Source organism: Ammospiza caudacuta, chromosome 12 (genome assembly GCF_027887145.1).
Source record: "Ammospiza caudacuta isolate bAmmCau1 chromosome 12, bAmmCau1.pri, whole genome shotgun sequence".
In the NCBI taxonomy this organism is placed as follows: domain Eukaryota; kingdom Metazoa; phylum Chordata; class Aves; order Passeriformes; family Passerellidae; genus Ammospiza; species Ammospiza caudacuta.
Genome location: NC_080604.1, coordinates 14,442,613 through 14,456,936, shown reverse-complemented (window position 1 = coordinate 14,456,936; position 14,324 = coordinate 14,442,613). Strand labels below are relative to the sequence as shown.

The following is a 14,324-nucleotide window of genomic DNA, read 5'->3' as shown; positions in this document are numbered from 1 at the left end:
TCTGCTGCTGACAGTAGAAAGACTGTAATGATGCCAATGACCGTGTCTAAGAGAGTCTCGGTTGTGTCTTTATTCCAAGTCCTCAGAAAGGAAATAATAAAAACAGATAATCACATTAAAGTAATGGTTTCAGATGACACTCACACAAAATAAGGTTATTCAGTTAAGCTGCTAGTTTGTCTTCTTCATTCCCGTGTTCTTGAATATTGCAGGAGTTCTGGATGAGAGTATGAATTTATGTACCGTGCATGGCAGAGCCATTCAGCAGAGATGGAAACAATGTGCATTAATGACAATAATAGCATTAGAACAGCATCTACAGAGGCAATCATGACACAGGGCCCTGTTGTCCTTATCCAAGAGAGCTTATTATGCAAGTGAAAAACAGGAAGGAGACCTACTTTCTGATTCCCCCCTCCTTTACAGCTTTCATTGTCTCGGGTGCTCTGTAAGCTATATTTTAGCATCTCTGCTTGAGTTTTATTTTGCATTAAAAGGAGTGCTCTGTACAGATAGTTTCATGTTGAAGATGTACTCCACATCTGTTTAACATTTTCTCAGCCCTTAAGTATGACTTTCTCAAAACTGACTCCCTGGTAGGTGAAGAAAAATGCACCTTTGGGAGCATTTTGTCCTGACACACACCCTCTCTTTGAACCTTCTCATCGACACCAGGCTTTTTGTGTTAAAGCAGGTATGAAATAAGTTGTCAAAATTAAGTAGCTAAAGAATAGTGGCTTAAAATAATTTCTTTTCATGTTGAGCTGCCTCTTAGTCTCTGCTTAAATGATATACAGGGTCTTTGATATTTCCACCCCACCTTTCTCTCTACTGCAGCTGAGTGAGAGCTGATTCCCTGCTTAGCTGCGCTTGTGGGTTTAATCCCCAGAGACATAAACTACAGAAGAGACTATTGCTCTATCCCTTTTCCTTCTGAAGTACCTCTGTCAGCCCCCACTTGCTTTCCCTTGTTTACCCTTTCAGTGTCCTTGTCATGCAGCTATTGATGTTTGCAAGGGTCTCCTGACACACAGAGGGGTGTGTGTGCACCTGGGCCTCTCTGGTGAATGCTGCAGAACTCCTGAGGGTGCTAACAGGGCTGCTCTCTGTAGTCCTGCTGAACAGCAAAGAAATTTACATTTACAAAGCCAGTAATCAACTCTCTTACTTAGAAAGACATTTCTCTACTACATCCACTTCCAACAGTGGCCAATGCAGTAGAGATGTGCATCCATTATCATGGACTTTGCAATTTTAAGATTCAAAGGAAGTGATGAAAATACACTGGGACATTTATCACATCAAAGATGTGATATTGCAGGGCAGAGATATCATAGTTTGTCTCTCTGTCATACATGTGTTATGAATGGCTCTTTCACAAGGGAGACAGAAGATTCTGTCATTTTTTGGACTGTTCCTAAAGATGCTGATGCTTTAACAGAGGGCTAAGCCATACCTGCAAGGGGTGTAGTAATTTAGGCTCTTCCTACTCTCATGGAATAGTTCCCTGGAACAGCATAGCCCATCCCCTTGCTTTAGATGCAATTTCAGTAATTAACTGTGCAAAATATGCCATGAGCATTCCCAGTTCAAGGCAAACACAGCTCTCCATTGACTTTAATTGGAGAAGTTTTCTGAATGCCCCAACAGAACCAGGTGGAAAACCAATCCTAGAAATTAATGGGAATCAGGTGGTTTAGTCCATTTAAAAACTTTGAAAATCCCAGCATACATTACATTATTCTTTGAGGAATACTTAGTGTAAAAGATAGCCTGAATTATCCAAATTCAGTTTTCCAAAACTCGCTGTTATTCATGTTTCTCATTATCTATAAATTACATTCAAAATTACCTTAATTACCTGAAACCTTGGTTATCCAGACATATTTGTTGTCCCCTGTGATGCCCTGGTAATTGATCTTGTACTGCATTGCTCCAGCTGATGCTTCAGTGGTTACAGAATGAAGGCACTGTTGGTCTGCCACGTGCTGCTACGGGTTTGTGCTGCTCAGTATAAAGTTGGTGCAGAGCCACAAAGAGTACATGGGAAGTTCTTAATCATTGCATTGATAGGTATTTGGAGAAAGTAGAGCTGTTAGCAACCTCTCCAGGTCTAACAGGACCTTCCTTGACTTATCTTAAATCTGAGAAAAACAGAAGAGGATGAAATGAAACTTCCTAAGCAGCAAAGGACTTCAACACTGCCAATTAAGATCTGGCTTTTCACAGTTCCAGATCCACTGGTTTACTCTGGTCAAACCAATTTGCCTTCAAAATTAGGTGAGAGAAATCCCAGGGTGATTCACCAATTATTAATCTGATTGATTTACTACTGTCACCCACCATAGGTGCCCAAAACAGAAAAAATATTTTCCTTTTGAGTGCCATAGACAAAAATGTCACTAAATGCTTATGGTTTGTACAGAACCTTAATTCCCACATTATGTGGTATCTTTCTACCATGTAAAATCTCATTTCCAGGAAAACTTATTGTCTGGTATATGGCATCCAATAAATTTCAAGAAAGTATATTTGTCATAACTAATATTTAGTAATTAGTTATTCCCTCATTATAGCTCCTGAATCATGACCTAGAATATAGCTTCATAATGATCACATTAGTTTCTGAATATGATGGTGCTGCAGCCTTAATTAAGACCAAATGCTGAAGCATTTTCTCACAATATTCTCAGGTGGAGGGGTTGGATCACAGTTCACTTTCTCTGTTTGAAATGAGGCATTGCAATGGCATGTTAAAATGTTGTAATTCCAGCAGGGTTATTTTGGTAAATTGAATTTTTCTGGTGGTACAGGTCATTTGGACAAGGCTTGTAGCTGCTGAGTAGCTTTGCATGAATAAATCAGTTACTATGACAAATGCCATCACTCCAATATTTAGGCCAAAACCCTGTTTTTGGACTGTTGCACCCCAAATGTTGTTTGGTCTCTGCTGTCAGCTTTGGGTGTGGCTGTTTATTTCAGTGGTCTTGTACATTTATATTTGCTATAGGGGCATTGATAGCTTCATGTAATTGTGACCAGTTTTGTCATCCATTTAGAAAAAGGATGCATCAACTGGAGCAATAAAGATGTATTTCTTAGCTGGGATGGGTTGCTGTACAGCACGATTTCTTTACAGGATCCCAGAGCACCACAGCAGTTAGAGATGACATCCTTCTATATTGGAATTTCTGCATTTCTGTGTTGGTCCCTGGTTATTTATTGCTTTTGGGCCTTCCAAGATCAGAAGCTTGCTGTGACTCTAGGAGTCTAGGAATGTGGTCGTGATTCCTGTTACAAATGTAAGTTTAGATCTTGAGTAAATTTCCACCAGATGGGACTTGGATCAGAGGTGGTTTCTGAGCCACAAACTCCCTGAGCTGCTCTCTCTGTGGTTCCTCTTTGGTACCTGCTCCTGCCCCAGGCTGTCCCTGAGGCCAGGAGCCAGCAGAAAAGGACAAATCCTGCAGTAAAATACCACTTGCTATGAGGAACTGAGCTTTTAGTTGACCTACTTGACATACCCTAAAGGCATTTAAAGGGAATATCAAATATATGAAAGACTTGTTTAAATGAAAAGTGAGCAGTTCTGAATCTCACATTTCCCCACTGTGGCCCTGTGTCTTGTGGAGTCACTGTACTTTGTGTAGCAGGACTTTGTACTTTGCTGTGCTATCTAGCAAGATTCAGACTATAAGCCTTATCTATATTTAAATTAATAAGCCATATCTATATTTAAATTAGATATATTGACTTTTAAAAGTAAACTAATGTGTATTGTTCATTTCTTGGAACTATTGCATGTTTCACTGACATGAAAAGTTGTTTTAAGTCCTTTCAGTGGGGTGAGAAGATCAAGTAGAATAAAAACCCCTCTGTATAAAAGCTGCAGTGTGGTCTTCAAAGAGTGTACTTCTCATAGTGTGGAGAGATCCATGTCAAAGATTTGCAGTGATTGCTCTTTGTTCTAGTGGAACCACTAGTTCTCTGATATATTGCATAAATCTGATCTTCTGCATTCGTGTAAACATGTACTGAGCTGCCTTATCAAGATCAAATTATTTAGATAATTTGTCTTATCTTTATGGCTTTTTTTTTAATTAATGCTAATATGTAGCAGAGCAATATATAAAAATGTTGTATGTGGGTTAAATAGTCTGAAGCAATTTTTAAGTTTTCATTGTAACTTTATTGCATTTGCATTGGTTCTTAATCATCTTTATTGTTCAGAGTTGTTTTTTCCCAAACTAGCAAACTCTGAGATGTACTACTATTTCCCATATTGTACCAAGGCACTCCTCTAACATATATTTAAATACAGTTCTACATGTAAAATCCATTAAAGAGTTCTCCTTCATGCTTTCCTATTATGAGATACTTACTCTTGATCCAAACACCTCTACAGATTTCCTCCCTAAAGTCAGTCCCTCCAACTTACTGAATAGGTCTTTTTCTGGGCTGGGGGAGATGTCAGGTTTTGCATTGCTACAGGTTTATGGGTGTCCTGATTCTGTGGCTTCACTGGGAACTGAATGGGTGCCTTGACATATTGTTTTAATGAAGCAAAATATGCATTTGATTAATTTTTAAAGGCTTTTTTGATGCCCTCTGTGTGTACAAGTGTGTGCTACTTCAGTGTTCTCTTCCTTCCTAACTCCTCCTTTAAGCAGCATCTCTGAAACCATTATTGTTTTCCTCACACAGAGAAATTGCTCCCATAGCCTTCAAAATTTGAAGAATTGTTCAAGGGCAGAAAAAAAGATAAATGACTGGCAGTTGTTTTTCAGTTATATTAATTTTATTAGTCATGCATTCTCCTGTGTTTTTTCAGAGCTTTGGGATTTCTTTCTCTGAGCAATTAGAGCTTTTGAACAGAGAAAACTTCTGCTTAGATGCAATGATGAATTTAATACCCCTGCCCACACTCCTCAGCTGAATCTGGGGACATTGTGGTGGGTTTTAGTACCTGAAGCTTTGTCTGTGTGATTCTCTCTGCTTGGGGCTCTTGATGCAAATTCATGTAAAACAGTGTAAGAAGAGAATCATCCCTCCCTCTGCCCCCCACGGCACACTATTTCTGCATTCCCATCAGCCTAGGGGTGTGCAGAAGGGTTCTTTCCTGCAGATGCATGAAATAGTTGGAAATAATCATTTATTACAGTTTTCTGCAGCTGGTTCTCCCAGCCCCTGAGCTCCCAGCACCACCCAAGGCAGTGCCCTCCCTGCTCAGTGAGGGCTGGGCTGGTTCCTGAGGGACATCTCCCATCTGCAGCAAGCTCTTGGTACCAAGAGATGGTGGCAATATCCCATCTGCATTAACCCCAAAGTGAGCACAGCCCCCATTCCCAAGGCAGGAGGAAATCCCAGTTTGGGGCTGCTCTGTTAGTGACTGGGGTGTGTTCAGCCTGCAGGGAGAGCAGAGGCTGCTGGGCTTTAAGTCACTTACCTGAGTTTATGAAATGCATGCAGGAATATTAGGTCTCTATACTTTGGGACAGTTTTTTAATGAAAACCAGTTAGTCAAAACCAAAGTATTAATGAAAAAGTAGTTTTTGAGGTGTTCACCAAAATTAAATCATTAATGAAAATTTTGAGTATCAACTAAAGCACTTTTTTATGTAAAAAACTAGAGTGCCAAAAATATGTATTTAAGACTTTTTACAATTTTGGAGATTTTATTTTAAACTTTCAGAGATTTTATTTTGGAGATTTTGACTTTTCATCATTAAAATATGCCTTTGGTTGTTTTTGTGGGGGGTTTTGGTTGCTGTTGTTTGGTTGGCTGTTGTATTGCTTTGCTGTTGTTTTTTAGATGTTGACTCTTGCACTCCCTCTTGTGAGAGGGAAGACTGTTTAATGAAATGGGAAATGTTTCTATTCTAATGTGAGCTATGAATTCCTAACTGTGTGAAAATAAATAATTTTCCTAAGTTAAAAAATTTTATAACAAATGGTATAGAAAGCTAACAATATTGGTGAAACCCAGGAGCTTCGTAAAGTAGCAATTACCCTTTCACTTTTAGATATTTTGCCTTTTTTCCCTTATATTTTGTTCATTTAAAGCCTCACATATAAAGAAAACCTGTCAATTTAAATGTTTTTAAGTGGTTCCTCAAAAAGACAAAGAGAAAAAAAAGAACTTTATTCCTATTGTTAGAGTGTCAGTACCTGGAGAGCCTTTAATTTTTTCCTTTTTAAATCTTTGAATTGTTCTGTTTGAAGTTCAAATTCAGGAATAAAACAAGAGTCAAAACTGAAAGTATGTTTCTGTATAGCAAGTTAATGGACTTAACCAGGAAAAAGCTGTGTTCAGCTCTAAAGCTTGTCACATTAAAGGAATTTTAACCTCTTTGGGATTTCTTTTTTTTGGTTTTCTTTCTTTTTTGACCCCCCCAAAGGCCATTTTTCCAACATTTCAGAACTACAGAACGTGTGTACCTTGATAGTTATGTGTGAAAATTTATAATAGGCACTTTGTGGGGTTGAGTGGAGTCCCATTGAAGTGAACAGAGAGCTTGGCCTAGGCCTTAAATACACAATTACAATAATTTAAGCTTCTAAGTCAAAATCCATATAAAGCAAATAAAATTACTGCTGAGCCTTTGAATTTCAGCCTTCACTCTGTGGGTATTAGTGGAAGGAAAATTACATTTGAAGTGGTCACCATGCAGATGTTGGCCAGGAGTTTTGATTTTCTTGTAGAATCTCATTCTTGTCTCTCTGATCAGCTCAAAGCCAGCGTGCAGTTGGCACGTGCTCACTTTTCAGTCATGCCTCAAAATCCCCAGGGTGAGCACATCCTTCAATCCACAAATCCAAGGGGGATTTTTCCAACATAGATTGATTTGTGTATGCATATTCAGGTGTTAGGGAGAGGAGTAAGGCTGTTGAGAGACTTCTGCAAGATTTAGAGAGAGAGAAACAGTTGTTACAGATTATAATAAGGTGTAAAGGTTTTTCACTCCCGAAAATGGAGAAGCTGATATATTAAATTGCATGTGCTCTGGTGATGTGGACTGACTCAGAGAACTTGAAGGAAATAACAGCTGTGCACATCAAAGCTTAAAAATAGAAACTTCATCAGTCAGTAGCAGTTCAGAATGAATGAAGAAATCAAAAACTTATTAATTACAGTGCTTAGAGAAAGGAAAGCTAAAGTTCAAACTTTCTGAAGGCAGAATGCTGTCAGCAGTGCTGCAGCACGTCTGTGCTGGGTGGCAGCACCTTGTCCTGCTGAGCCACTGTCACAGGGGGCTCTTGGACACACACGGGCACCTGTGGCCATTTCAGACAGCCCAGGAGGACTCAGGGGTCCCACCTGAGCTTTCATGTTATGGTGTAGGGCATATGGGAGACTCCTGCCCTTCTGGAGTGGCAGCTGGATGGCCTGAGGCATCTCAGATGGCAGTGGATGCTTCTGTCTAAGGAGTAATTGCACATAAACATAAGCACAGACTCACTTTCTCTCACATTTTAATACATGGACACCTGAAGTGGTTTCATAGCAGGGTTTGCAGTGGGTTATTGTAGAAAGCAATGAACAGTTTATCTAATTTTAAACTTAGTAAGAATTCTGAGGTGAATAGAACAGGTGTACAGCTTAAAATCAAAGCAGGTATAAAATTAAAAACTATCCTAGTGTCAAAAACTTTAGTTAAAAATTATGTTTTAAAGTTGCAGTGGATGGTTGTTTTCCTAATGACCTCGAATTCATGAATTCATTCTAACATATTCCTTTTAATATATTCATAGTTAAATATAACTTGAATGTTGTCCTAATTACATTCTCATGTTAATGTAGCTCTGATTCAGAATTTCTCTCATTATTCTTTGTAGAATTATTTTGAAATGATGGAAAGTTCAGAGAAGATGCTCCATTCTATGATTGTGCCTTTGAATTATTTATCAAATTCCGAGACAGAAATATAGCTAAAATCTAGTTTGGGTTGTAAATGAGTTTTGGTAATGTGAGGAGGAAGTGCAAGTCCTTTTTGAGGAATGCCACGGGTGCAGCATTAGGTGCTGCAGGAGCACTGGGGGCCCCACATGAGCAGAGATGTTCTTGGTTAATGAGAAACCTCCACTGCACCAGCTGGCAAGTGCTGTCTAAGCAGATAAGACAGATGATGTATGGAAGAGGACAGAAAAAGAGAGATACAGAGAACCTGCAAAATGACAGTGCAGGTTAGTGATAAAATTAAGAGAAAACCTGTCCTGTTTTGGCCAGAACCAGCCATCGCTCCCTCTGCGATGTGCCATGGAAACAAAAGCTCTCCCAAGAACTGTTTGCCTCACCTTTTCCACAACCCATTGCAGTGGCAAGCAGTACAGTGCTAACATCAGATTGTAGGAACCAGCATTAATGCAAAAATTGTGGCTGTGGCCCTGAGCTAGGTAGAGAACAAACAATTGCTGGTGAGGCGTGCGCGAGTCTGAGAGGGTGAGACGCTGCTGGGGAAAACTCAAAAGGAGAAAAGGAAACTTGTCCTAATGTAAGCAGCAGTTTTGCTAGAGGTGAGGGGAAATTCTTCATTTATAAATGGTTCATTGAGCCATGATAATAAAGCAGTGCTGCAGAAGAAGGATAATTATCTACTTAAGTATCAGATGCCCTAAGGGTACAAGCTTCCCTTCTCTCCTTTGGAAAAATGAGCTCAGATTAAACGAATGTCCTTTTTCCTGTTTTAGTGTTGACATGGATTTCCTTCTTATGAGTAAAATTAATTAGTTTTTCTATTCCTTTATTCCTGGTATGGAAATCAGGTCTACCAATCAACTTTGCAGCTCTTCCCTTGGGCCCCAAGTTTAGCCAATAGCATCATTTATGGATGTGCTCTGTACACTGCACTGGGAAGGCACAACTGAATTACAAGGGGTTTACTATGCCTGGTAATTTACCAAGGGACACAGCATTGCATAACTAAAACCCCACAAAATGAGGGGTTTTGTATCCAGCCAGGATTATTTTGTTTCCAAGTACCTGCTTTCTAAATATATTTTTCTCCTTTCTTAAATGTTAATAACATAAGCTGTAACAAGCAAAAAGGAGAATAGGGGTGGCATAGCTGATTCTGTACAAAAAACCCCTGAGAGACAGATTTTCAAAGCAGATTAGCACCCACAGCTGGGACCAGTCTCCTCCTGTTCTCTTGGGAGCTGCTACAGGTAGAGCTTGCTCAATTCTGCTCCCACTATAGCAAATATCCATTACAGACTTGTCTGTTCTCATCTGGATTTAGAAAAATGATCAAAACCTGCCACTATATCTTTACTTTGAGAAAATGTCTGGTTTTTCTGTCCTATCAGAATGATAAGTGTGATTCTTATAATACAGCCTTGGTGTATGTAAACATGTGTTGTCTCTGTGTTTATGGAAATAATTGATCTTTCACATGTATTAATCTCTCCTTATTTCAAATGTCTCACATGGTTCTCACAATCAGGTTGATGTAACCTTTTTGTGAACCTGTTAACTGCAGAGCAGCTCCTAGTTACCTTTCCTGGATTATAGAGAATATTCCTGAACACCTGCAGGCTTCAAGATGCAGTAAAAATAGAGATGACTGTAATACAATGGCATGGAACTTAATTTTCTTCAAATAGTCTTTTGAATACTTATTTTAATACTGGAAAAAATAACTTTCATAGCCTTTGGTCGTGAAAGTTCAAGTGATGTTAAAGGTTACTTTAAGGTCTTCAATCTGCAAATTCTATTCTGTAAGTCAGCAAAGAATCCTGTCTGCAGGGAAATGAAATGAGAATCAAGTACTTGCTTGTTGGATCTACACAACTGAGGCTCTGCTAAGAATTCTGGACCATATTAATATGCTGCATAATTGACATTCAAGTGAGGAATCATAGCCATTATTAATTACTATGAACACAGCAGATCAGATGACTGTCAGCAGCATCTGTGTACTTCCATTATTTAGTTTATAGCTTCATTTCACTGACTCTCAAATCACAGTAACCAAAGTAGAATTAAATCAAAGTATATTTACAGAATTGTGAACACTGTGCTAAAAAGGAAATATGTAATGTATTTTAAAAACATGTTATAGTTACAACAGGTGAGCATTCCTTGTGAATTGTAAATAATGTGTAGAAATAAGTGATCTGCTATGATCAGCATAGTGCCAGCTTGTCATATTTAGGTGCCTAAAATTAGAAGTGTCAGATCAAGATTTTCAAAAATATATATCACATATGGGGAAAAGCATTGTAAACTGCTGTCTCAGACAACACATCCAAAGCCCTCTTAAATTTCTTTGTCTTTCCTCCATTTTTAATCACAAAAGAAAATGTCTCTGGTTTTCACAGGAGATAAATACCAGCATTTCTCCATTGAGATGGTAAATTTGAGTCTGTGAAAAATTTATTTTGCCTTAAAGGTCTCAGTATAACGCAAAAGCCTTATTAATTTTGTCAGTATCTGATGGGTTTGAGGAAGAGAACTCTGAATACAGCATAATATAATTCCCTGTATTAGCCCTGTGTTTCTGATTCTCTTGCTGTGTCACCAGAGAGGAAGAGCTCAGGTGATTCAAGGGTGATCAGAACCAGGTTCCAGGCTGGGGATTGAGACTGTTATGTCTCGGGGTCTCTAGCTGGTCAGAGTGACCCTGAGAAATATCACAAAGTCTCTTTTCCTAGCCCAGTGGTCAAAGAAGGAGCCAGAGCTCTTCATTTCTCATTGTCAAGGTAGTTTATTGTATTCTATCTAAAATTCTTTCTTCAACCCACCAAGATCCACTCAGCAAGACACTCTAAGGCACTCTGCCTTTCCTGGGGCAATGTTGTCTTTTTATACTAAAAACTACGTGTACAATATTTACAATTACTTTCCAATACCTATCACATGTGTTAGACAGTGAGTTTCTACTCTAAACCAATCCAAAAGTGCCAACATCACAGCAGAAGATGGAGGCTAGGAAGAAGAAGGAAAAAGGCTGGACACGCCCATATCCCTCCATCTTGCCCCCTGAACCTCCATTCTAAAAACCCCAAAAATCTATTTTTCCACTCTTTTTTTTCACTATCCTTCTACTTAAACTTTTGTGGCTTGTAATTCTTCCTATAAAGGTTGGTAATTGTTTTTTCCAAGGGCTAAATCAAAGGCACAGGGGTCTTGGGCTCTGTGCCAAGGTGTCTGAGCCCCCTGACAGGGTCTCGAGTCCTCCAGGGCAGCCAGAGGAATATCCTGGGTCCCTACAGTTCTGGTCCACTCAGATTTGTGTTTGAGCCTTGACATGGCCCCCTCAGATGTCCTTGTGTGTCCCCTGCGGCCGGTGGAGCGTTTCCGTGACCTGCGTCCCGAGGAAGTGGCTGATTTGTTCCGAACGGCGCAAAGGGTCGGCAACGTGGTGGAGAAACACTTCTGTGGCACCTCTCTCACCTTCTCCATCCAGGTTGGTAAAACAGTCAGCTAAGAAAGGTTTAATGGTTTGTTTTATCAAGCTTTCAGCCTTTTTCCCCAGTCCAATCACAAAAGGAACTTCAAGGGGCAGTAAATGCAAAATAACAGTAATAACAGACGTGAAGCCAAATAACTGCATTGCAGTCCTCCAGATTTGCCATTGAGAAATCTAAAGAGGAAACCAGTGGGAAAGTGCGGTTAATTAATTACTGCAAAACCTTGGATAAAGCCAGCAAACACTCTCAAATGCTGTGCTTGTTTGTGAGTATTTCAGGAAATATTCCTCTTTCAAAGAAGTGTTGGCAGGGTTGGCCTCTAGAGAAGGCAGTCACAGCCCCTGTTGCACACGCAACCCACTGCACACACTGGAGATAGGTGCTCCCTCCTCACAGATATTTATATGCAGCAGAGAGCTGTAGCCATGTAAATACATTATAAATTCTGACCTTTCAGTTGTTTTTGCTGGGTGTTTTTATACCAAAAATGAACTCTGTTTAAAGCAAACCAGGAGACTAAGCCCATTCATTAGAATCAGAATTTAAGCAAGCACAGTTTGATTAAATTCTTACTTCCATGTGTGATTTTATGTTCACAAGGATCAGAAATCTATTGCTAGCTATTGAAAAACATAATCTGAAAAAAATGAAAAATAGAAACTGTTGTTTTTGTGATATGACATAGTTTCCCTCTTTGCTGGGGTCTTATATGGAAAGGAGCTTTGTCCAAAGACTTAGTGTTGAATGGTCCTCAGGAAAAATATGCTAATTTAACAGACAGTGTAATTGTTGTAAATGATTATTGACTAAGATTTCTGAAATCCTGTGTGATCCTTGTTAGATCCTCTAACCTGAGACTTTTCCCTTTGCTTACAGGATGGCCCTGAGGCTGGACAAACAGTGAAGGTGAGTGCTTATTATGCAGAATACAAATTAAGACACAATTATAGGAACTAATAAAAGATCAAAGCTCGTCATCTGCAGTGTATTGCTGTAGTGTTACTTTATCCTTGAGATCAAAAAATCCCAAGTGTACAATAGCAGTAAATACTTTTTATTGAAATTGCATAAGCTAATGTTTACACGTTTGCTTCCTGGACAAAAATTTTCAATCAAGAAAATATCTTTTCTAAGCTGCTGGGTGTATTTATGCAAGGAAAGCCTCATGAAAAAGGCATCTGGTTCTGTTTTTTTGTTTGTTTTATGGAGAAAATATTGCCCTTCCATTCAGGATCTCTTTGTTTTTCTGTTTATTGCCTAATGAGTTGTAGCTAATTGTAGGAACAGTTAAACTGAACCACATTATGAAAATATACCTTTTGTCTATGCTTTCTCTCAGTGTATTCATATCACATTCTTGTTACTGAAGTTCAAATGTAATGGGCCCAGTGAAGCTAAAAACCAGATTTTAAGTGTACTTCCAAAAAAAAGGTGGGAGGGTGGAAGGGAAGAGAAGGATTTATGATTATATTCTCCACTTGAGTAATAACACAGATAACATCCAAGATGTCTCTCCAGCCATGTTTCACTGCCTCATAATGCAAATGCAATTGCGTGTGTAGTTAGATGATATGCCTCAACGTTAGATAAAGACTATTTTTTACATTTGGAATCAGAGGAAAGTCAAATATAGCTATGGGTTTGCACTTTGTAAAATCAAATTAGATGTCTCAGAGAACCTGTTTGAGTTGATTAAGATAACTGTAACAACCGAATGATGGTGGATAGGAACATTTTGCTTTTTTTTCAATTTGCTGAATTGACCTTATTTTTCCTTCTGCCTTTTGCTGCCTGCTTTGAATATTTAACAGAGAGGTAATAGGGAGAGAGAAGAAGAAATTAGAATATCATGAAGCTTGGGATGTGATGAAGGAATGTAACATGATTTATTTCTGTACTGGGACAAAACAGATTCCTTGACTCATGACTTTGAGTGCATTGGGTGGGTTTCACTGGCAGGGTCTGTTGATAGTTGAAATAATAAGTTAAAATACTTTTGAAGTAAATTTTGTTATTATCACCAGTATGATTTATGAAGAAAATATGAGGATTTATTTAATAACTTGGATGAGTGCTTTTCTCTCTATTAAGAAAAGGTATATAGGAATGGTTATATATGAGCAGAATTATTTATATGAGTGGGCAAAGATGTAAAAATTCCCATCATCTGTGACTGTGAACAGTAACAAATGCTTATGCAGACCTTAAAAAGGCAGGAAGTTGTGTATTGCTTTGGGTTTGTACTGGAAACAAAGAGCTTTAAGTGTTCATTACAAAATGGCAGCCACCCTTCATGCCTCCTTCTCACACTTTTAATAAACACTGAGATGAAAATGACCCGTGCTTACAACTGTGAACCCTAGACTTTGCAATTATGAGTGTGTATTCATAAATCAGAGGTTATCAGTTTAAATTCTCTACTTTTCTGCATCATTGGGCAACACTGTAATTTATCATCATCGCTTTGGGATGTTTATCATCCAAAAATGCCAACAACTATTTTCTTCAGAGAATTTAGAGCTTTCAAAACTTCAATCAGGAAAGAAATTACTGTGATCAAGATCTTCTTTTAAGTGAACAATAGGGTGGATACATAAATAGCTGGTTTCATTTAAACTTTTCTGAATCACAAAGCTTGAAACAACACCTATGTGACCTACAAATAATTTATGAACCTTAAATTCAATGTGTCATGTTTCTGGATGTGGATTTATTTGGGGTTTTCTTTTCATGTATGAGAATCCACAATAATCCAGTCTCCTCTGAGAGAGCTTTTAATTAAAATTTCTGGAACAGACCAAACATTAGAAAAACATTCTAAAAGTAAAAATAGCAAAACATCACAAATATCCAAGGGAGTTTGTGGAGACTGTTTAAGTAGGGTAGGCAAGCGTATCTCAGGAGCTAATTAG

General features: G+C 38.6%; 1 protein-coding gene across 2 annotated transcripts in view; it reads left to right on the top strand.

Moving 5' to 3' along the window:
• The window catches only part of FHIT (fragile histidine triad diadenosine triphosphatase), a 517,184-nt gene that overhangs the window by 369,767 nt on the left and 133,093 nt on the right, over positions 1-14,324 (top strand). For both annotated transcript variants that reach the window (XM_058813019.1, XM_058813020.1), the window contains 2 exons: positions 11,263-11,408; positions 12,289-12,318. In XM_058813019.1, coding sequence (XP_058669002.1) covers positions 11,263-11,408; positions 12,289-12,318 — 176 coding nt within the window. The remainder of the gene's footprint in view (positions 1-11,262; positions 11,409-12,288; positions 12,319-14,324) is intronic.